At 41.7% G+C, this 23,804-nt stretch overlaps 1 protein-coding gene across 1 annotated transcript in view; it reads left to right on the plus strand.

Moving 5' to 3' along the window:
• The first annotated feature begins 4,548 nt into the window (after positions 1–4,548).
• Positions 4,549–23,804, plus strand: part of PIGL (phosphatidylinositol glycan anchor biosynthesis class L) — an 86,681-nt gene continuing 67,425 nt past the window's right edge. The window contains exons 1-2 of the mRNA XM_073315457.1: positions 4,549–4,829; positions 9,851–9,950. Of these exons, the coding sequence (XP_073171558.1) occupies positions 4,577–4,829; positions 9,851–9,950 (353 nt within the window). The 5' untranslated portion in view covers positions 4,549–4,576. The remainder of the gene's footprint in view (positions 4,830–9,850; positions 9,951–23,804) is intronic.

Consider the following 23,804-nt stretch of genomic DNA (forward strand, 5'->3'; position numbering starts at 1 on the left):
CAAGGACATCGTGGGGAGCTCACCGTGGGAAGGAGAGAAAGGACATGGGGCAGGTGCCAGCCATTGGGAGTGGGTGGGGACACTAAGCGGCGGGGGAGAGGGTTCCAGGGTGACACTTGCGGGGGAGGAGGGGGGTTGTAGTCATCTGTGGCCTTTCACAGGACTATGTGTTGCGCCAACGCGACCAGACCGAGTGTTGTCATCTCAAAATTAGCAATTCTAGCGCCTGATGATGCGACCTGTGCATTAGATATTAGCGGGTGAGCGGTAGTGCTGTTTGCCAGGGCCGGGCGTGCAGGAGCAGAGCCTGCAATAGACAGATGATCCTTTTATTTTTATGGCGATATTTTATTCAGCTAAGGGGATCATGCCCAGAAAAACTGTCTTTCCACACACACTCCAAATAAGGTCAAATTAATATGTTTTATAATAGGTGAAATGTTTGTCAATGCTGTATAGGTTGGGCTGGGGGTGGGGGGTATAAACAGAGAAGGCAAATCCAAGTACCAAATCCAAATCCCATACATGCACAATGCCAGTGTGATTAAAATAAGAGTGAATACAGCAAGGGGGAGAAAAGAGCTTTACATGTTATCAATGCAAACAAGATGTTTTTAAAAATCCATCTGCAAGGCTGTTAAGATGTGAAAAATTTGAATGAGTGAGAAATTAATTACTCCAATGAAAGGAGCACAGCAAAATCCTTCAACACAAGTGAAATATCATTTTTAGAACTACCTTAAAAATGAATCCTACATTAAGGGAGTCACGCTCTGAAACGGAATGAGACTTGGCAAGTCTTCAATATATTTTACACCGTGTGAATGTTTCATATATGCTGTATAGGTTGAGGGGCAAGGGAAGAAAGGGGAAAAAAAACCAGAAATAGTCCTGCCAAGTCTCAGTTTCAGGAAGACTCACATTTTGTAATGAATTTTGTGCTATTTTTCTCAAGCCTCTCCCTCTAGTGAGGAAGGGGTTTTTTTAAAATGTTTTAGTGAGGCAATTAAAATGTCAGTTTTTCTTTTTAAATATTCCTTTTTCAAATTGCCCACTGCAAATAAATTATCTGATTTTTTTTTAGCATGCTATTTTAATTGTGATAACACCACAGAGAGGTCCCAATTCTCAGGCATTCTTCACAGGAAAAAAAGGAGTGAGAGTCTCTGTTTCCATGCTCACATAAGCAGCACTGAGTGTGAAGGGCCCTGTTTCAATGTTTGTGGGGGGTGAGGGTCCATATAATTACTGCAGGTATTTATTTTGTGGTTGACACTGTAACAGCTGGGTGTACTTTATTATTTTTATTATTATTTTTATTATATTTAAAAGTATTTATATTGCAGTATTGGGACCCCATTGTGTTAAAGTGCTGTACCAAGTTTGAGATCAGACAGTCCCTGACCTAAAGATTACAAAATATAATACCAAACCTGCAAACACTTACATGGTTAATTTTCTGGACTGTGAGTGGTTCTATTGATTTCAATAGGTTTACTCACAGTGTGTAGAGTTAAGCATATGCACAAATCTTTACAGCTTCAGGTCCTAAATAGACAAGATAAGTTACTGGTAAGATGTCAAATGTACATCTGTTTTTAGTTTTTGGCTTTTTTAACGTTGGTTTTCCCCCAACTGTGGTCCTTATCCTGCTCTACAACCCTATGTCCAAGTGGTTCAGACCTTACCCTTGCTGACTACTCTTCTACCTTGCACATCCCCAGGAAAAACATTAGTAATATATTTTATTACTTTTCTAATGATAATTTATATCTTTTTTCCTGTTTCTCTATTCCCTCCATCTCCTTCTCATGGTAACTTCAACCTCTAATCAGCACCCAAATGCCTTCTTTTTCATGTTGTCACAGTTAAAATAGTTGTGCATCACAGAGGTCTGAACACATGTAGAATCTCTGAAGGCGTACGCTCCTCTTACCTTTCTGCTCCTTCAGCTCTATATGATTTAGAAGATTACAACCAACTCACAGGGTTTCTGTAATCTACATTAGAAGGCAGCAATGGGATAAACAAATTATATGACCTCAAATCCTACATTTATTATATATTATATTTACTATTATTTAAGTGTCAACTTCATGTATTTGGTGCTGTCCAAGACACAAATAATAAAGACAGTCCTTGCATCAAAAAGTTTACAATGTAAGGTCATAATCCTGCAACTAGATCTACATGAGTAGATCTTAGATTTCAGTACAGTTCAAGGGTCCATCGACTTGGCCCTGACTGCAGGATCTCATCTGAGCCTCCAAAGCAGGAGGGAAGAACTTGGTGTGTAAGCTCTTTGGAGCGGGACTGTACTTCCTATGAGTCATAGAATCATAGAATATCAGGGTTGGAAGGGACCCCAGAAGGTCATCTAGTCCAACCCCCTGCTTGAAGCAGGACCAATTCCCAGTTAAATCATCCCAGCCAGGGCTTTGTCAAGCCTGACCTTAAAAACCTCTAAGGAAGGAGATTCTACCACCTCCCTAGGTAACGCATTCCAGTGTTTCACCACCCTCTTAGTGAAAAAGTTTTTCCTAATATCCAATCTAAACCTCCCCCACTGCAACTTGAGACCATTACTCCTCGTTCTGTCATCTGCTACCATTGAGAACAGTCTAGAGCCATCCTCTTTGGAACCCCCTTTCAGGTAGTTGAAAGCAGTTATCAAATCCCCCCTCATTCTTCTCTTCTGCAGGCTAAACAATCCCAGCTCCCTCAGCCTCTCCTCATAAGTCATGTGTTCCAGACCCCTAATCATTTTTGTTGCCCTTCGCTGGACTCTCTCCAATTTATCCACATCCTTCTTGTAGTGTGGGGCCCAAAACTGGACACAGTACTCCAGATGAGGCCTCACCAATGTCGAATAGAGGGGAACGATCACGTCCCTCGATCTGCTCGCTATGCCCCTACTTATACATCCCAAAATGCCATTGGCCTTCTTGGCAACAAGGGCACACTGCTGACTCATATCCAGCTTCTCGTCCACTGTCACCCCTAGGTCCTTTTCCGCAGAACTGCTGCCTAGCCATTCGGTCCCTAGTCTGTAGCTGTGCATTGGGTTCTTCCGTCCTAAGTGCAGGACCCTGCACTTATCCTTATTGAACCTCATCAGATTTCTTTTGGCCCAATCCTCCAATTTGTCTAGGTCCTTCTGTATCCTATCCCTCCCCTCCAGCGTATCTACCACTCCTCCCAGTTTAGTATCATCCGCAAATTTGCTGAGAGTGCAATCCACACCATCCTCCAGATCATTTATGAAGATATTGAACAAAACCGGCCCCAGGACCAACCATTGGGGCACTCCACTTGATACCGGCTGCCAACTAGACATGGAGCCATTGATCACTACCCGTTGAGCCCGACAATCTAGCCAGCATTCTACCCACCTTATAGTGCATTCATCCAGCCCATACTTCCTTAACTTGCTGACAAGAATACTGTGGGAGACTGTGTCAAAAGCTTTGCTAAAATCAAGAAACAATACATCCACTGCTTTCCCTTCATCCACAGAACCAGTAATCTCATCATAAAAGGCGATTAGATTAGTCAGGCATGACCTTCCCTTGGTGAATCCATGCTGTCTGTTCCTGATCACTTTCCTCTCATGCAAGTGCTTCAGGATTGATTCTTTGAGGACCTGCTCCATGATTTTTCCAGGGACTGAGATGAGGCTGACTGGCCTGTAGTTCCCAGGATCCTCCTTCTTCCCTTTTTTAAAGATTGGCACTACATTAGCCTTTTTCCAGTCATCCGGGACTTCCCCGGTTCGCCACGAGTTTTCAAAGATAATGGCCAATGGCTCTGCAATCACAGCCGCCAATTCCTTCAGCACTCTCGGATGCAACTCGTCCGGCCCCATGGACTTGTGCACGTCCAGCTTTTCTAAATAGTCCCTAACCACCTCTATCTCCACAGAGGGCTGGCCATCTCTTCCCCATTTTGTGATGCCCAGCGCAGCAGTCTGGGAGCTGACCTTGTTAGTGAAAACAGAGGCAAAAAAAGCATTGAGTACATTAGCTTTTTCCACATCCTCTGTCACTAGGTTGCCTCCCTCATTCAGTAAGGGGCCCACACTTTCTGGTGTGTCATCTAGCACATTCTTGGGACTATAGCAATACCAGTTATTATAAGCATTGTTAATCATTTCTTGCCAACAAAGCAAAATACATGCATTGGTAGAGGTGATTTTAAAGGGTGGGGTGATAACCACATGCATGTGAGGCCCATTGTGGCCTTGGTGTGGCCTTTTCTGATGTCCCAGTGGGAGCCTGTGTAGGGGAGGGGGATATTGGTGAGGCTGGAGCTCTTTTCTCTGTGCATGAATCTTTTCTGGGTGGAGTTCCCGCAAGGGGCTCATTTTCCCCTCCCCAAGGGGGGGCATCTGGTGGGCCAGTTCTGGGGCAGTGAAGGAGGAGAGTGACCCCTGCGTGTTATCCCTGTCACTCCCTTCTGGGTTCACCCAAAGAAGAGAGCCTTGCTCAGGGAAAAGCCCTTTCGAGGCGCGGAACCTTTCTGCCGCTCGTCCTTGTTCCCGCCCGGAACGACCTGGTCCCTTCCGGTTTCGGTCGCTATGGCGCTGGCGCCGCTGGGTTCGATCCTGGCGGCGCTGCTTGCGCTTCTGTGGCTGGGCTGGCGCTGGCTGCGACGACGCGGCGCGGGTTGGGGACACCGAACCCTGTGTGCGGCGGGACCAGCGCGGGCCGATGACGTTCGTGCCCTGGTCGTGACGGCGCACCCTGATGACGAAGCCATGTTCTTTGCTCCCACAATCCTCAGCCTGGGCAGGTTTCGGGCCCAGCTCTGGCTGCTGTGCTGCTCTTCAGGTGAGGAACGGGGAGGGTGGGTCTGGCCAACGTTGACCGGCTGAGGGAAGTGCCAACACACGGCACCCAGTGACACCACATGCTGTGACATCATCGTGCCGTGACGTCATTACCCGGTGTTGTATCCCATGGTGACATCACCCAATCAGGCTTTTGTGTTGTAGCCAACATCCTCATGATATCACCCGGCTTGACAATGATACAATGTAACTGAGTTGTGTCATACCCAAGGTTGCCAGTTTTGCTTGGACGTATTCCTGGAGTTTTCATCACATGATATAATCTTTAATTAAAGATTAATCTTCAGTTCCTCGAGCCAACAGGACAATCCTGGAGCGTCAACAACCCTAGTTTACCACATCAGGACTTCAGGACACCACGCTGTATGTTACAACTTCACAATGTTATGTGTGGTAGATGTGCACTCCATTATGAAGTCATTGTCCCATCATGATACATTGTAGCATTGCTTCCAAAATATCAGCACAGAGTGACAAAACACAGTATTGCATGCATTAAAACGTCACCATGCTATTCAGTCCATAGTGCTCAAGAAATCACTGCACTCCAGCTAACCCTAGTTTGATGCAATCCCCACTTGACAGCAGGCTAGAACATGTATCATTTAATGGAAAGGGGGCAGTGGTAACTCATGGGGACCAGTAGAGAGGCTAATGATTAAGGTGTGGGAGGGTGGGTACATCCAGAGGACCATTCCACAAATCCTGAAGTACTAGTACTGTGATAGATATCAGTGGTTAGGAACTACTGGTAAGAAGTATAATAAAACTATATCTGATGTAGTGAGTTCCATGCAAATTGTACCTCCCAAAACACTTTAAAATTAATTAGATAATAATGCAAAGAAATGAAAAGAAAGACATTTAGTTGTGTAGACGCACAAACATATGATTGTTTATAAAACATTATAGTGTGAATGGCGCTGCACAGACATAAAAGATAGGGTTCCTGTCCCAAGGAGATTATAATGTAAGTTAAGGATCAAGAATCTTTTTGTCATGAATTTCCTTATTAGAAACTATATAGTGTCAAATGCACATCTGAGTCATTTTTTGATGGGAGAAGGGTCCCTCTGTAGGTCTCAAGACTCTAGGTAGCTCAACTCTTCTGTTCCCAATTCTCAAGCCTTTAAATCATTAAACCTCTCTAGGTGAGAAGACCTGGATGGAGTATTTGGAGCCCATGGGTGTTACTCTTTTATCAGTCAAAGTCTGTCACCCATCCAGAGCTGAATATGCAGCCTCCAGTGTGTTGCTTGCTGGCTTGGATCATGAGAGACCAGAACTGGACCCCATTTGGCTTTCTCACAACTGTGCAGAGAGGTTAGCACAGTGCCACCAAGCCAGCTCAGTCTAGAGCATTTCTTATATATAAGGCTACACACAGGCGTTTTTAGTAAAAGTCATGGACAGGTCACAGGCCATAAACAAAAATACACGGGCCCGTGACCTGTCCATGACTTTTACTAAAAATACCTGCCCTGACTAAAACTTGGGCAGGGGGCTGTGGATGCTCTGCGGGGGAGGGCAGTCCAGGAGCACCGCGGGTGCTGGGGAATGTGGCTGAGGGAAGGGGGGGTTGGTGGGACTGGCAAGGGCTTCCTACCCAGCTCCGCATTCCTGCAACTCCTAGGCAGCAGAGGCAGGGGAACCACAGTCAATGGGAGCTGTGGGGGCCTGGCCTGCACGTGCGGGCAACGCCCGGAGTCCCTCCGCTACCTAGGAGCTGCAGGGGAGGCCATGCAAGTGGGAGCCAGGGAGCCCCCCACCCCGAGGTAAACTCCCCCTCTACATTCCCCAGCCCCTAGCCCTGAGCCCGCTCCCACACACCCAAATTGCTGCTGCTGGCCCAGGGGCTGCCCGGATTGAGCAGCCCCTGAGCAAACATCAGCCACTGCAAAAGTCACGGAGATCACAGGAAGTCACGGAATCCATGACCTCCGTGACACACTTGCAGCCTTACTTATATACAGGTATACTGCTATTACACACGCCTTTCCCAAAGAAGTAAATCTTTTTTTGTAATCAATTTCCTTAAAATCATTGACAATAGTCTTGTTATAGAGATTTCGCACATATCAAAAAGTGTCTTTTGTGCTGCTTCAGATTAATCACTCATGTTTTTTGAAAGGGAACTGCCCTTGCAAGGAGATGGACTCACAGATCTTTTTCATTTCATAGTAGGATCCTGTGATCCAAATGGTTGGTCCTTCATTTGTTTGTGCAATAGATGAGGCCGATCAGATACTGTATTAAGGTTCCCATTATTTTCTTCTGTGAAATTTTAAAACGGAGGCAAAATGGCTATTTAGAAACCATCACACTTGCAATTGTCAGATCACAACCAAAAATGCCGCTAGAATGCATTGAAATTAGAGCACTGTGAGCAAATTGTTATTGGTCACACAGTCCAGGGTGAATAACTGGTGGCACGAACACCCCAATAGCTCTCTTTAGTAGCTGCCATCCTATTGAGAGAGTTCCATGGATGAGGTTCAGGAATACTCGCCACTCAATGCTTTTCAGTAGCAATGGCTGCCCAATAATGCTATTTTGCATTTATGTAGTGCCTGTCATCCTAAGGTATTTCACAAATGGTGGATCACATTCTGTTCTCAGATATATATGAATCTCACCCCACAACTTCAGTGGAAGTTGTGTGCGTGTAATCCAAGGACAGAAATTGGCCCTGTATACATACATTGTCACTGAAGCATAGCTCTCTCTGCAGTGGAGGTCAGCAACTCACTAGCACACAGCACATTGCATAATAGCAGAGTAAATTTTGGCTGAGGAAAATCCTCACTCCTTCCAGTAGTATCCTGGGATCATTAAGACCCAAGAATAAGAGACAGAGATTCTGCTTCTAAAAGACTCTCACCCAGTAAACTGTACAGAAGTATTTAAATCTACCTAGGAAGGATGTAGGTTTGAGTTGATTCTGCTGGGATCTGAGCCTCTGCCTCCAGGAAAGCTGTAGAGTTCCAACCTGATGTTTAGCTCAGTAAGTCATCCCTTCCATGGATGATCAGTATCAGAGCCTCCTGAAGATACACATTTCTGGGCTGCAGTAAGAGTCTAAATTTCATTGTGATAAGAAAAGTTGTCTCTTCTGAGGTTAATGTTTCACTCTGAGCATCATATGAAGCTGATTTTGGCAGCTCAGATTGTAGCACTTCACCAGATGAATGCCAGATTCTGATGACTCACCTCACAATAATAAAAAGTTCCGTGTAGTTCAGAATAGCTGACTGCAAACTGGAATCACACATTAAAACTCTGCAGTATTTTTTCATTGTATTGCTTGGAAGTTATAAGCTGCACAGGGCAGCACGCCTTCTGAGGCCAGCTGAGCTCTAACCTGGACTTTTCATGATTCATGCTAACAAACAGACCACATAACATGAAGGCAGAATGAGAAGAAAATAATTAAATCAAGAAGCAGCCTGTATCTTAAGTTAATGAATCCTGGTTCCATGCTGCCCTGGGTCCCACTGTGGCTATTATAAGTTTTCCAGAATGCTGTTTTCTAAATGCGGTTTTAACATATTTTAACATTCCTTTCTTGGTTCCGTAAATGCTTTTTAATTCTGCTCTATTACCTCCTGCATGAACGTTACTTAGTACATTTGTTTTAGAAACAGTCCAGACTTCTGAGGAATTAGTTTCTTGACACAGAGACTATAATGATAGGAAATCTCGTACGTGTCTCGTTAATTTTGACAGTGCTTCATTATTGCAGTATTCTAGTTTTAGGTGAATATTCGTGCTCATGAAAGGTGCTCATGACCACACTGGAAACTTAAGCCCTTCAATTGTTAGTTAAATCACAAGCATTAGGTAGGAATGTTTCTTACACAGTACTGACACTCTGCTGTTCTGAAGTCTGAGGACCTAATCTTGAGCTAGTGTAATTAGTATAGTTCTGTTGAAGTCAGTGCAGCTACACTGATTTATGCCAATACAGAGTCTGACCTACCACCTCTAGTAGTGAGGGAGGAGTTCAGTTTTTGATCTCTCCTAAGGAGTCCAATTATCACCAGTTGTGTTATAGATACTTGACTGCCAAGAACTGGACTGCAACGTACCATCTCATTTAACGGAGGCCACCTAGCTATTGTCAAATAGTAAGTGCTTTTGGCCCTCTCTCATTGGAAAGGTGATTTCCCCTGTATTTGTAAAAAGATCTTGACCAATAGTTTTAACATCATGAGATATCAGTGATTTCCATACAGGTAATGTGAGAACACAGACATCCATTTATGTACTTGCTAGAATTTCACTAGTTTACAAAGATAACATACTTTTTTACTCAAAGCATAACTAGCCTGTGGAACTCACTGCAACAAAAGATCATTGAGGCCAGGAGTTTAGTAGTAGTAAGAAAGGGATTAGGCATTTATTTATATGGATAATAAGATCATTCACTGTAACACTAAAAAGGATAAAAACATAAGAGAGCTATAAACCCTCATGCTTCAGGACATAAGCCAGCCATTAATAGATTGGGGAGGAGAGAGGAAAAAAATTCTCTAAGAGTAGGTTATTCCATAATTATCCATTATGGGCTTTCTTGCATCTTCTGTTGAAGGATCTGATACTGGTCACTGTCAGAGACAGGATACTGGACTAGATGGACCATTGATCTGATTTGGTATGGCAAATTCCTGTGTTCCAACCAAGAGAGCTCATTAATTATAAAGAGTCAAACTCTGCTCTAAGAGATGACTGTGCAACTCCATTTGGAGTCAAGGCACGAGTGTGGCTGTATTGGGTCCTAAAACTTTACACTGGGCCAAAGGGAGTGTTTCCTGAGTATAAACTATAGGATTTGCTCCCCACAATGTACCTCTTCCTCAGGTGGGGAACCCTAGTACTAAGTCTTTTCAGACCTTACATGTGGTACCTACATATGCTTGATTCTTTGAGGATTTGAGGACAGAGATGTTCCATGCTAAATTGAAGTCAAGTAGATAGTGTTACTGTATTTGTTATTTTCAGGAAATTACTACAATCAAGGGGAGATTCGTAAGAAAGAACTCATACAGAGTTGTGCTGTTTTGGGGATCCCTCCTTCCAATGTAACAGTTATTGACCACAGGTAACTATTTTTTAATTATAGCAGAATCCCATTGTTGTCTGTAAATAGGAAATATCAACTAATGCACCCTGGACTTGGAAATCTAGTAAAAGTTTACTAGTTTCCCATGCTGTGAACTTCATTATCAGTCAAATGGAAGTGTAGTGTAACATTTATTGGATAACTCTTTAGTACTGTGTAAGGAAATCTAGGTCATTTTGACATGAATTCCAATATATCTTGGTGCTCAGATCATTTCAGTTAAGGTCTGCCCACAAAGCAACTGAAAATATGACAAGTTCCCAGGCTAGCTATGTTCTAGCTCAGTGGGTCTGGGCAGCATAGTTATATTATTTTTCCCCTGAGTACTGTGCTAGCCAAACTGTTATAGATGACCCCTCACACCAAGTCATCTATGAGCAAGTCTGTGCCACAAATATGACTATATCAGGGGACTGGTTACAGCATTAAAATACAGCTGTTCCCTGATTTGGTTACAATGTAGTTACAATGAATAGTATAGATGGTTCCTTAACTATTCTCCATAATCAAGCTAAAGATTTGGGCATGTTAGTTAAGATCCTGTCTATGAATTGGAGTTATGCTGGGACTGGGCCTCTGGATATTTGGATATCCGATGAAGTGAGCTGTAGCTCACGAAAGCTCATGCTCAAATAAATTGGTTAGTCTCTAAGGTGCCACAAGTACTCCTTTTCTTTTTGCGAATACAGACTAACACGGCTGTTACTCTGAAACCTGGATATTTATGGTGTCTACAATTCTTTAAAAGAATTTCTCCTGTCCACGCTGGTCAAGGGAACCATGGTAACAACAACGGAGATTAAACAGAATTGTTGTTAGCACAATTTTAGTCATAGTGTCGGCAAGGCATTAGAGGCATGTCTGTGCTGACAGTACCATTGGCCAGATCCTCAGCTGGTGTAAACTGCTGTAGCTTCATTGATTTTAGTTATGCTTATGCTGATTTACACCAGTTAAGTGCACCTTGCCCCAGATTGTGGAATCATGTTCTAATGTGGTTTGATCTGGTCTGCATATCTGAGACCAAATTATAGCCCTGTAGAGGCTGGGCTATAGCGATATCCCATAACATATTTATAACATAGCATAGTCCTACCTACACATGCAAGAATGAACTTGGTATTAGAGTCAAGACATCACATAATTCCCTGATGCTATGGACTAAATGTCTGCACAAGATCCTTAGGCTGTGTCTATGCTTACAAGCTTACAGCGGCACAGCTGTGCTGCGGTAAGAGCACTCCTGTAGCCACGTTATGCCAATTGGAGAGAGCACTCCTGTCAACATAATAAAACCAGCTCAACGAGTGGCAGTAGCTATGTTGGTGGGAGAGCGTCTCCTGCCAACATAGCCCTGTGCACACGAGCACTTATGCCAGCAAAATTTATGTTGCTCAGGGGGGTGTATTTTTCACATCCCTGAGTTTTGCCAACATAAATGCTAGTTTAGACATGGCCTTATTCTTTTCAATGCTATGTGGACATGATGGTAGATGATGAAGTCAGCCTTCCTGTGTTTATGATTACTTTAGAAACTTTCTTCTGGAGATTTCAGAGTAACAGCCGTGTTAGTCTGTATTCGCAAAAAGAACAGGAGGACTTGTGGCACCTTAGAGACTAACCAATTTATTTGAGCATGAGCTTTTGTGAGCTACAGCTGAAGTGAGCTGTAGCTCACGAAAGCTCATGCTCAAATAAATTGGTTAGTCTCTAAGGTGCCACAAGTACTCCTTTTCTTTTTTCTTCTGGAGAGGCAGTTTAACATGCTGAATTAGTGAATCATAGAACCCAGTGATTGTAGAGACCCATTATGTCACTCATTACAACTCCATGCAAATACAGGCTGATGGCTGATACTAGAAATGGAGGAGAAATGTACAGGCAAACAATGACCAGGTGGTTGTTTTTAGTATTGAAGAACCATAATAAAAACAATAAAAGAACATTTTTTATTAAAAACAAACAATTAACTAAAGGCATGATTTAAACCCACAAAAGCTAGAAAAGCCAGACTAAATATCCAGGCCCCAAACTGACCTTTGTTCTTAACATGCAACAGATTATTAAACAATCAATTTGTAACCACGTAGAGGATAATGGAGTTATAAGGAATAGGCAGTATGGATTTGTCCAACACAAGTCATGCCACACCAACCTAATTTCCTTCTTTGACAGGGTTATTGGCCTTGTGTATAGAGGGAAAGCAGTTGATATTATATATCTTGATTTTAGTAAGGCTTTTGACACAGTCCCACATGATACTCTCATAAGCAAACTAGGGAAATGCAGTCTAGATGAACTTATAAGGTGGGTGCACAACGGTTTGAAAGACCATAGTCAAAGTGAAAGTCACTGTCAAATTGGGAGGGTGAATCTAGAAAGGGCGTCCCACAGGAGTCAGTCCTGGGTCTGGTACTACTTAATATTTTAATTAATAACTTGGATAATTATGTGGAGAGTATTGCTTATAAAATTTGAAGATGACACCAAGATGGGAGGGATTGCAAGTACCTTGGAAGACACGATTAGAATTCAAAATAACATTGGAGAATTGGTCTGAATTCAACAAGATGAAATTCAGTAAAGATAAGTGCAAAGTACTTCACTTAATGCACAACTACAAAATGGGGAGGAGGATCTGGGGATTCTAGTGGATCACAAATTGAATATGAGTCCACAATATGTTGCAGTTGCAAAAAAGGCTAATATCATTCTGGAGTGTACTAACAGGAGTGTTGTGTGCAAGACTTGGGAGGTAATTGTCTTGCTGTACTCGACAATGATGAGGCCTCTGCTGGAGTACTGTTTCCAGTTCTGGGCCCCACACTGTAAGAAAGATGTGGGCAAATTGGACAGAGTCCAGAGGAGAGCAACAAAATGATAAAAGGTTTAGAAAACCTGATCTATGAGGAAAGCTTTTAAAAACTGGACATGTTTAGTCTTGAGAAAAGAAGATTACGGGGGGGTCAGCCTGATAACAGTCTTCAAATACGTTAAGGGCTGTTATAAAGAGGAAGGAGATCAAGTGTTCTCCATGTTCACTGAAGATAGGATAAGTAGTAAGGGACTCAGTCTTCAGCAAGGGAGGTTTAGGTTAGAAACATTGGGAAAAACATTCTAACAATAAGGGTAGTTAAACTCTGGAACCAACTTCCAAGGGAGGTTCTGGAATTCCTATCACTGGAGGTTTTTAAGAAGAGGTTGGACAAGTACCTGTCAGGTATGGTCTAAGTTTACTTGGTCCTGCTGCCGCATACAGGGCTGGACTAGATGACCTCTCAAGATCCTTTCCAGTCCTATATTCTTATGGTTCTTTGTTTTCTCTTGAGGTAAGGCCCCAGAGTCAACAGGCCTGAATTCCCTGGCTTTTGAGGGTTTAGGTCTGACTTTCTGTTTTAGTTCAACAGAGTTTTTTGGGTCAGATGAGGTAAGTGTTTATTGGGAGTCTCCCTTTTGAGTGAATGGAGAGCTGCTCCCCTTCCCTTCTCTTGAGCTGCTTTTGGGTAATTCTGTTTTGCAGTGTTGCTGTATTGCAACAGTTAGTACTGTGGGGGGAAAAGTCAAGTCACTGTAATTGTCAAAGTATAAAGGAACAGACAATATGCTGTAATTGAAGCAAGTGTCTCTTGAAATTTACAAAAAGGATGCTCAAAAAAATAGAAGTGGTGGTCCAACTGGCTGGTGATTTCTCCAGTGCAATGTGCAATTGGTTACTATATGATGCAAGCTTCCTGACACTGGTCACGCATTCTCACCAATATATACAACCCAGAGCACTGTTTTTTGCAAGAAATACCTTGGTTTCCTTAATTGATAAAGTGCAGGTAATTTAAAAAGAAGAGCCTTGATAACCTCTCCTGATTACAGCATATGTAAAAAATGATGGATGTGTGATCTTCACAGTGGAGGCAAGTGTCTGAAAGGCACAGAGGTAGATATTAACTTGAATGTGAGATAAAAAGTTAAGACCTTATCTGTAAAGACCTTACTTCATCATCAGATACTGGCAAATGGGCTCACTTTTTGCCAACAAGTTAAAAGGCCAACTCCTGAAGTTGTTACTCAATTCTTACTCAGAATCAGATCCCTTTTTATGAGCCAAATCCTGAGTGCAGCAGAGCACTTGTAACTCGCGTTGACATTGTTAGAAGCTGAGTGAAGACTGAGTTAAGGACTTGAGGATGCTGTTTTTAATACTGTCGATACACAAGCACATCAGAGTTCCCTACTGTGCCGAGTTTACTTTCAAGATGTATATTCCCTATTTCTGTGAAACAAAATGGTTAGAGGAGCAGGAATGTTTTTCAGACACTTAAGATTTATAGAGAAGCTGTTTTGTCTTGCTATTAGAACAAGGCAATGGGAATAAGGATTCCTGAATCTTATTCCAGCTCCACCAGTGATTCACAGTGTGACCTTGGGCAAATCAGTAACCTCCCTATGCCTCAGTTTCCACTTCTGTAAAATAAGGTGTGGCTTAATGAATTCACGTCTATTCAGTTCTTTGATAGCCTCAGATGGAAGTCGCTATAGCAGGACAAAGCGTTATTTATTATTATTACTATCACTATTGCCATTAACTTCCTTGAAATTCTATAGCTAGGAAGGAGGTGACATTTTCAGAAGGTTGCTCCTCTTTGGCAGTTTGTCAGTGGGTAAATTCTGAGCCCTTCTGTATTTTGTGCTTTCTTCCTAATTCTGCAGCAGAGAATTTCCCATAAATGTAAATAGCTCCTGCTTGACTAAAGGACCAGGGCAGGCTCACTGACTATTTTGCGTTCCTTACCCAAACACTGCATGCTTTACATTACCCAAGTGCAACTTTGTATTTTGGTAAGGAAAAGGAAAACCCAAAGGATTGCTAGGTCTGGATCTGCTCCAGCCATTGTAGCATGAAGCTGAGTCATGCTATTTCCTCTTTCTTTGCTTAATCTAAAATTGAGTTAGTAGAATTTTCAGTATACAGAAGGGAAGCATATTTGAAGTGTAAAGTTGATTGACATGCTCAGTGTTCTCACTTGGCTGGGGTTGCATATAAAACCATACATGACACTTTCTTTTTACATTCTCACAGAAAACCTAAGCATCACTCAATCAGCCTAGAGTGGAACTTACACCAAGGACCCAACCTCTCATTAGGCAACCCTCTGATCTTAAGGAATCCTTTAAAGTAGCCCCGGGATTCCAGGACAGTGTTTGTTCAGCGTTTAAAAAACATCTCTACTAAGCAATTGCTTTCTACTGATTTTTGGGTGGGCACTTAAGGCAATTACTGTACATGCTTCCTCAGTTAAAAACAGCCTAAATCCAGTTTACAACTAGTGGCCCTAATTGTTGGCCACATTCCAGCATGAAGAGTCTCCTCGCTGGGGAATCGCCCTGACGTAGCAGCATGCCCAGGAGAGGGAACAGCCAACAGACCGCCCGTTCAAGACACTCATAACTTAGATGGTGACAGGTTTCAGAGTGGTAGCCGTGTTAGTCTGTATCAGCAAAAACAACGAGGAGTACTTGTGTACCTTAGAGACTAACGAAAGCTTATGGTCAAATAAATTTGTTAGTCTCTAAGGTGCCACAAGTACTCGTTTTTTCATAACTTAGAGCAGTTGTTGGGGCTGTTAATTAGTTGTGCTGGGCACTACGGGCCAGGTAGAGAATTCAGGGGGGCAGATCCTCAGCTGGTGTAAATTGTCCTAACTCCAACAATTTACACCAGCTGAGAATCTGCCTTAGAGGACATAAAGATGGCTAAAAGCTAACTTTGCCCCACACCCCAACCAGGTTTCACCTCCTGAGCTGCACAGGGTTCAGACTCTAGGATTTCCAAGTTAATTTTTGCAATTTAAACTCAATTTCCACAACCGAGGAAAAAGACATTTGGAGAGTGGAACAAAAACGTGTAAATAAAAAATCATTTTATTAATAATATGTAGGGCTGTTGATTAATCGCAGTTAACTCACATGATTAACGCAAAAATGAATCTTGATTAATCGTAGTTTTAATCGCACTGTTAAACAATAGAATACCAATTGAAATTTATTAAATATTTTTGGATATTTTTCTACATTTCTACATTTTCAAATATATTGATTTCAGTTACAACACAGAATACAAATACACTGCTCACTTTATATTATTGTTTTTGATTACAAATATTTGCACTGTAAAAATGATAAACAAAAGAAATAGTATTTTTCAATTCATCTCATAGAAGTACTGTAGCGCAATCTCTTTATCATGAAAATGCAACTTTCAAATGTAATTTTTTTTACATAACTTCACTCAGAAACAAAACAGTGCAAAACTTACAAGTCACTCAGTCCTACTTCTTGTTCAGCCAATCGCTAAGACAAACAAGTTTGTTTACGTTGACGGGAGATAATGCTGCCCACTTCTTATTTACAATGTCGCCAGAAAGTGAGAACAAGCGTTCGCATGGGATTTTTGTAGACAGGATTTCAAGGTATTTACGTGCCAGATATGCTAAACATTCGTATGACCCTTCATGCTTCGGGCACCATTCCAGAGGACGTCTCCATGCTGATGACGCTCGTTAAAAAAATCATGTGTTAATTACATTTGTAACTCCACTCCTTGGGGGAGAACTGTGTATCTCCGGCTCTGTTTTCCCCACATTCTGCAATATATTTCATGTTATAGTAGTCTCGGATGATGACTCAGCACAAATCTGAGAGGGATGAGGTGTGGCGCATGCTTTCAGAAGTCTTAAAAGAGCAACATTCCGATGCAGAAACTACAGAAACCGAACCACCGAAAAGGAAAATCAACCTTCTGCTGGTGGCATCTGACTCAGATGATGAAAATGAACATGCGTCAGTCTGCACTGCTTTGGATTATTATCAAGCAGAACCTGTCATCAGCATAGATGCATGTCCTCTGGAATGGTGAATGAAGCGTGAAGGGACATATGAATCTTTAGTGCATCTGGCATGTAAATGTCTTGCAATGCCAGCTGCAACAGTACCATGTGAACGCCTGTTCTCACTTTCCGGTGACATTGTGAACAAGAAGCGAGCAGCATTATCTCCTGCAAATGTAAACAAACTTGTTTGTCTGAGCGATTGGCTGAACAAGAAATAGGACTAAGTGGACTTGTAGGCTCTAAAGTTTTACATTGTTTTATTTTTGAATGCAGTTATTTTTTGAACATAATTCTACATTTTTAAGTTCAACTTTCACGATTAAGAGATTGGACTACAGTATTGTATTAGGTGAATTGAAAAATACTTCCTTTTGTTTTTTACAGTGCAAATATTTGTAATAAAAATATTAATATAAAGTGAGCAGTGTACACTTTATATTCTTGTTGTAACTGAAATCAATATATTTGAAAATGTGGAAAACATCATAAAATATTTAAGTAAATCATATTGTTTAACAGTGCGATTAATCGTGATTCATTCTTTAATCGCTTGACAGCCCTAATACTATGAATTATAATGTAAACAATATTTGAATTGTTCCTGTAGCCCACATAGATATTTGGTACATTTTAATCAGGCCTTGCATATTACAACAATAGAGTAATTATAGAGATGAAAGATCACAGGTTTTGTCTCATTTATGTTGTGATCCTAACATTAAAAGAAACTGAAATGACTCTCTGAAAGTCTGTGATCTGAGTCAGGAGAGTGTAATTATGACTTTGGTAGAAAGTGTAACAGCTAATCATTTTAACACAAACAAACTCAGCTAACATTTCTGCTGCCATGATGTATCTAAAATGGCAGGCACATCAGGTGCTGGAAATATCTACGGAAGTGGACAGAGCTGGCTCACAAATTGTTTAGCTCTCATATAATCAACGAAAGAGATCCTGATTTTTGCCAAAAGAGCTTTCGTTCCTCCAGTGTGTTCTAGTGTCCCGTGCCAGACTCAGCTTAAAGTCGAAATTGCTTTGATTAATTTCCAAGGGAATGATCCACTTTAAATCATGTAATGGCAGCTCTATTTCATGAGCCTTCAGACAGACAGACCTACCCATATATCGCAAAGAGCAAATTCAAATTACAAATTTTCTAATCCCATTGAGATGTCAGTTCTCTTCTCATCAATACTATATAGGCAATTTCTGTGCCCGGGGTTCCTGTTAATGTGCTGAGTATACATAGGGAGTCATTACTCAGAGAGATTGTCCTCACAAGATGGAGGAGGGTTACCAAATGATCTTGAACCACTGAGCTAATTTTCATAATGTGGAAGTTTGTTACTAGCTGAATGGTAGAATGCAACTATAGAAAATGCTACACAATTACTAAGGCCTTACTGCTTCCAAGGGGTGTCTCTTTAGACTGCAGTATTTGGAAGACCAATACAACCCCATTATCAAGCCAAGTGATCATTCGGCAGTATTGCCAACCGCAAATGTTTCCAAACCATGAGACTGGCTTGCCAAAAATCATGAGATTGGCTTTAAAATCATGAGATTATGTAAAAATAATAGATTTGGGGTATTCTGTTTATTGGGCTTCTGGTTTTTGAGCTTATGGCTCTAATGAGCCTCTGCTATACTGAGAAAAGCTTTTAGACGTGAGCGCTTCAGTGCAATTTAGCTTTCCCAGATATTGTAAGACTGCACCATCCCTGCTTTCAGGCACTGAACGGAGATGTTAATGTGGTGATGTGAACTGGGATGGTCTTGTAATCGGCTTGTTCACAAGTAAATCTCGATCAATCCGTATGAACTGGTGCTAATCACAGGCACGCCTGCCTCCCGCACCACACCTCCTACCTCTGTAACAGACTGGAACAGCACCAGTTAAATGGATTGTAGATCAGTCCTTCTCTCTGAATTCAAGGCCTTTATGTCTAAGTTCAGGCTGACAGGTAAAACAGCCTGAGGTGATGTAATAGAAACCAGGAATATATTATCAGGTAGCCCAGTCACATTTATTAATTATGATTTCCTAAGGTGATTGCAAAGTATTTCCTGGGTGATTTCTTTCTTGGGAGGAGAATTCTCATTTAGAAAACCAAAACACCACTGAAGAGAATGCTGTTCCCCTGATTTAATTTTTTTATATGTGTATCTCTTATATATTACTAAAATACTGCTGAAGGTGGAGTAGATCCAGGATCACAAGTTCTATATCTGCCCTTGGTACAGTAAGAACAGTGAACTAGAATGGGATATTTCAAAGCCATAAGTAAAGATCAATGTCTGACTTTGGTGCAGTAGCTGTTATTTCAACAAAGCTAAAGATTTCCCCAAAGAATCATAAAAACACCGGCAGCACAAACCTCAATTTTGTGATAAGTATGCAGTTCACTGACCACAAGACTGTGGCTAGCAATAAAGAAAGCTAAAGCTCTAACCTGTCAGGCATAATTTTAGGATGACAAAGGGCATCTTTTAAAGCTCATGAAATATAACAGTTTTGATACATTCGCTCAACTAATTTACCTGTAAATATAGGTCCTGAGATTGCAACAATGTGTGCCTCACCTCATGGTATATGGAAAGTATTAGCATGTAATTGACCTAATATGAGTAACTAGTTAAGTTCCCATTAATGCAGGGCACATCTGCCAAGGCTCTGGCTGACTGCCAGTCTGTGGTGTCAGATGTAAACAGGAGACATTTTCTAGGTTGCTTTCACCTTCTGTTGAGGATTAGCAAAAAATAATTCCAAATCTTCTCCTTTTGCTAAGGGAAGTTTTGTTGGCTTCTGGCAAAAAAAATACCAAGCCTCTAACTTTATGCAGACAGTCGTGCTGGACAGAAGATACAATCGACTGGCACCGCTTTAATGTAACAATGTTTGGCCCAAACTTGCGCTGCGAAGAAAATAATAGCTGGGATTTGTGTAAACTAGAAGACATTCCACTTAAAGTACAAACGCTTGTACTGCAAATAACACGAGACCTGCTTCCAAGTTTCCATGGAAATTCCATTTCTTACTTATTTTTTACTATTCCTCTCCAGTCCAAAAAGGGTTCTGATTAAACAGTGCAGCACATTTGCCCAGGCAAATCACAAGGTTTCTCCAGGTTTGAGATCAGGTTGCTGAGAGGCTCAAACTCATTTTTCATGTAATGGTTCATTGTTGTTGGATCTGTTTTTTGTTTTTTGTTTTCCCTACCAAGGTGAACACATTTTACTGCACTTCCTCCTGTTTCATTTCTAACGAGCTCCTCTTTTTTGGAGATTTGGTGGAAGGAAGCGACTCTGTAGGGTCATGGGGAAAATATATCCTGAAGTAAACAGTGTGTGTGTCAGATTTGTGATGATCAGAAGAATCTAAAAAGTGCTCAGAGGATAAGCTTATGTAACTGAAAATGTGAACCTTTGGATTAGGATTTGAAAATTTTTATCCAAAAGTAATGCATGTAAATAATAATGTGTCAGACTCTACCAATTTAGTTTTATTGTGTTTATCTCAGTTGTAGATGGCCTTATTGATTTGAATTGCTCTAATGTGCCTAATGAACCAGTGCTGGAGACACACACAATATAAATATGATTAATTACTGTGAGTTAACAGGATCTGCCTAAGAGATGAACAATAAAGCATGCCAGTGGAAAAGAACAGGGGTGAAATCCTGGCCCCATTGAAGTCCCACATGAAAAACTCCCATTTGATTTCAGTGAGCCAAAATTTCATGCCAGCTCTTTCCTTGCTCCTTCTCAAACCTAAGGCTTTCTCACTGGATGTGTTTGTGATTTTTTGGGGAGGGTGGGAAGGGTCTCCTCAATTTCCTCTGCCATTTCCTTTTTTCTGACCCCATGATCTGGCCAGGGAAGACAGCACATTGCTCTCTCTTCAGTTTACCAACTTATACCTTAAATTGGGCAAAAGGAGTCACTAGAGAGCAACATGAGACCCTCTTTCCTTGGACTCTAGTTTGCATTGCTTTCAACACATTAAGGGCAGTAGGAATTGACAGTGCTCTGTACCTGGCAGGATCAGCCCTGAATACTGGGTGGATAGACTGCTAAACCACTCCCTCTAACCCAGCAGTTCTCAAACTGTGGGTCAGGACCCCAAAGTGGTTGCAACCCGTATTTAGTGGGGTCGCCAGGTCTGACTTAGATTTGCTATGGCCAAGGGCTGAAGCTGAACCCCGAGCCATACCACCTGGGGTTGAAGCCTGAGGGCTTCAGCCTTGGGTGGCTGGGGTCAGGTTACAGGCCCCCTTCCTGGGGCTGAAGCTCTTGGGCTTTGGTTTTGGGCCCCCTGCATGGGGCGGTGGAGCTTGGGCTTTGGCTTTGGCCTCCCATCCTGGGCCGTGGGGCTTGGGTGGGCTCAGGCTTCTGTCCCCACTCCTAGGGTCATGTAATAATTTTTGTTGTCGGAAGCGGGTCGCGGTGCAATCAAGTTTCAGAGTCCCTGCAATGGGGTACTCTCCAGGAGCGCAGTTCAGTTTATGCTATCTTCCACCTTCAATGTTGCCATCCTGACCATGCACTATTAAAGTCAATGGGATTTTTGCTACTAAGTGATAGAAGAATTGGGCCCTAGAATTGCATCAGTTCCAATGGCTGCATATTTCCGGGAGGAATTAAGTGTTTTCTATATTCATTATTTACCTCACAATAGTGCTGAGAAGCTTCTTTAATATTTGTAAATATTTCTTTAATTAATAAGGATATTTGTAGTAAAGATTAGAGATCCTCAGGTGAAAGGTGCTGTAGAAATTCAGTGTATTATAAAGTAAGCAACCTCCTGGTTTGAGACTATTTCATAATAACCCTATTCAGCTGAGTACAGTTTTGTTTCACCTTTATTAGAAAACAGCCTTTGTTAAGCAAGTGATTTGTTGAGACCTTATGTGATCGCTTCAGACAGGTTTCACTTAAATGTGGTGTAGGACTCTTGAAATTTGTATTCAGTTTTGTTTTGGGGAGGCATTGTAATAATGTGTGGTTTAAAAAAAAAACTGATTTGTCTGTATTAAAGGATCTAGGCCAAGAGTTTCAAAAATCGATGCCTAAAATTATTCTCCTAAATCCTTATTTAGGCTTCTAAATAAATGGCCTGGTTTTCAAAAGTGCTGGGCATACAGCACCTGCTGAAATCACTGGCAGCACTTTTGAAAATCAGGCCATTTATTTAGGTGCCTAACTTCAGTCTCCTAGTTTTGAAAATCTTGATCCTATTGATAGTTGGGTTTTTTTAAGCTCTTTTTGGGGTTAGGAAGCTGTCCTTTGCCCACTTTCTTTATTACTTTCCAGTGCAATGGCTTTGTTTTAGTAAATTTTATTTAACCATTTTGTCATAAGTTTGATGTTTTTCCCAGAATAGAAACCTGCCCCTTTGACTTCACTGGGGCTCTTGTGAGCCCATCTCCTTTCTCAGCTTTCCAGCATCATTAATTTCCTTGATTTTTCACAAAAGAGAAGGGGCTGTGGCAAAAGGGGTAGCCACCCTTTCAGTGTTAAAGGGATACGTCCCGCACATCACTCTCTGGGAGCGATGAGCTCTCATTTATCAGTCAGGGCTTTTCAAAATATGTGAGAACCCCACTTCAGATGTAAACACAGACCTTGTCAGACCCTGTTTCTGTAGAGTCACAGCAGGGCTTAATATAGAGCGAGTAAGCTAGCCAAAGAGGCCAAAAGATCTGACTAAAAGCAGGGGGGAAGTGGAGGAGAGTTAATAAAAGACAAAGGGAGTTTGTAGAAACCCAATCAGAACAAATGCAAAGAACCACATTTTTTACTTCTATGACTTCAGCTTGTTAATGCTCAAGATTATTTTAGCAAAGTACTGGTAAAAACTGCTAAACACTGAAACAAAATATTAAATAATCAATATAGAAAGTTGCGATGGAAAAATCTGTTAGACAACTAGTCCATAGTCCCTCCCTCCTCCCCCGGCCCATGTAGGGTTAATAATAATTGAGGTGAATCAAGGTAGTCAGCTCTGGTAAGGCAATATTAAGAAAACCTAACAAATGTGCTTTAGAAATCTAATAAAGTTGGCCTTTGCCTTCAGGGCAGAGGGCATGGGGCAGGAAAATCCACTAACTTCCTGTTTTTAAGATAGCGATAGAAATCACACACAGACCCCCTCATTGTTTATTGTGGTAACTGTTAAAGCCTTGAGATTTTGTAACTATTGTTGATTTTGATCTCCCCACAAGTATTCTATGTGCTTTAAAGATATGTAGAAAACAGGTCTGAGCTCTGCCTGTCATTCTCTGTTTTCATCTTTCTGTGACACAAACAAATGAACTTCCCAGGACCTAACAGGATCCTCTGTTTTGTTAACTTAATCAACTATGCCCCTGAGGAGAGGAGTGTCTTTTTGGTTTTGCTGATTTCCAATAGACTACTCAGGGTTTCAACTGCTGTCCTCCTCCACTGAATATAGCCACAGCAGACTTTTTTGATGATGCCAGTAAGTTGTCCACATGGACACTGTGAAGGCCGCAAAGTGACAGTGAGAAATGCTATGAAAAATGATGTGCTAAATTTAAATTCTACATTGTCACAGTGAAAATAGCCCCTGCTTGGTACAGTAACACATCAGTAAGACCAAGTATTCCAGTCCGAACTTGCAGCATTGTCCAGTGCTCAGAGAAGCAGGGCCAAGAGTGAGGATTCCCATGCTCTATTCCCAGCTGTGCCACTGATTTGCTGGTTTCAGAGTGGTAGCCATGTTAGTCTGTATCAGCAAAAAGAACGAGGAGTACTTGTGGCACCTTAGAAACTAATAAATTTATTTGGGCATAAGCTTTCATGGGCTAAAACCCACTTCATCAGATGCATGCAGCGGAAAATACAGTAGGAAGATATATATATATACAGAGAACATGAAAAAATGGGGGTTGCTATACCAACTCTAACAAGACTAATCAATTAAGGT

The sequence above is a fragment of the Lepidochelys kempii genome, chromosome 17, assembly GCF_965140265.1.
Source record: "Lepidochelys kempii isolate rLepKem1 chromosome 17, rLepKem1.hap2, whole genome shotgun sequence".
NCBI lineage: Eukaryota > Metazoa > Chordata > Testudines > Cheloniidae > Lepidochelys > Lepidochelys kempii.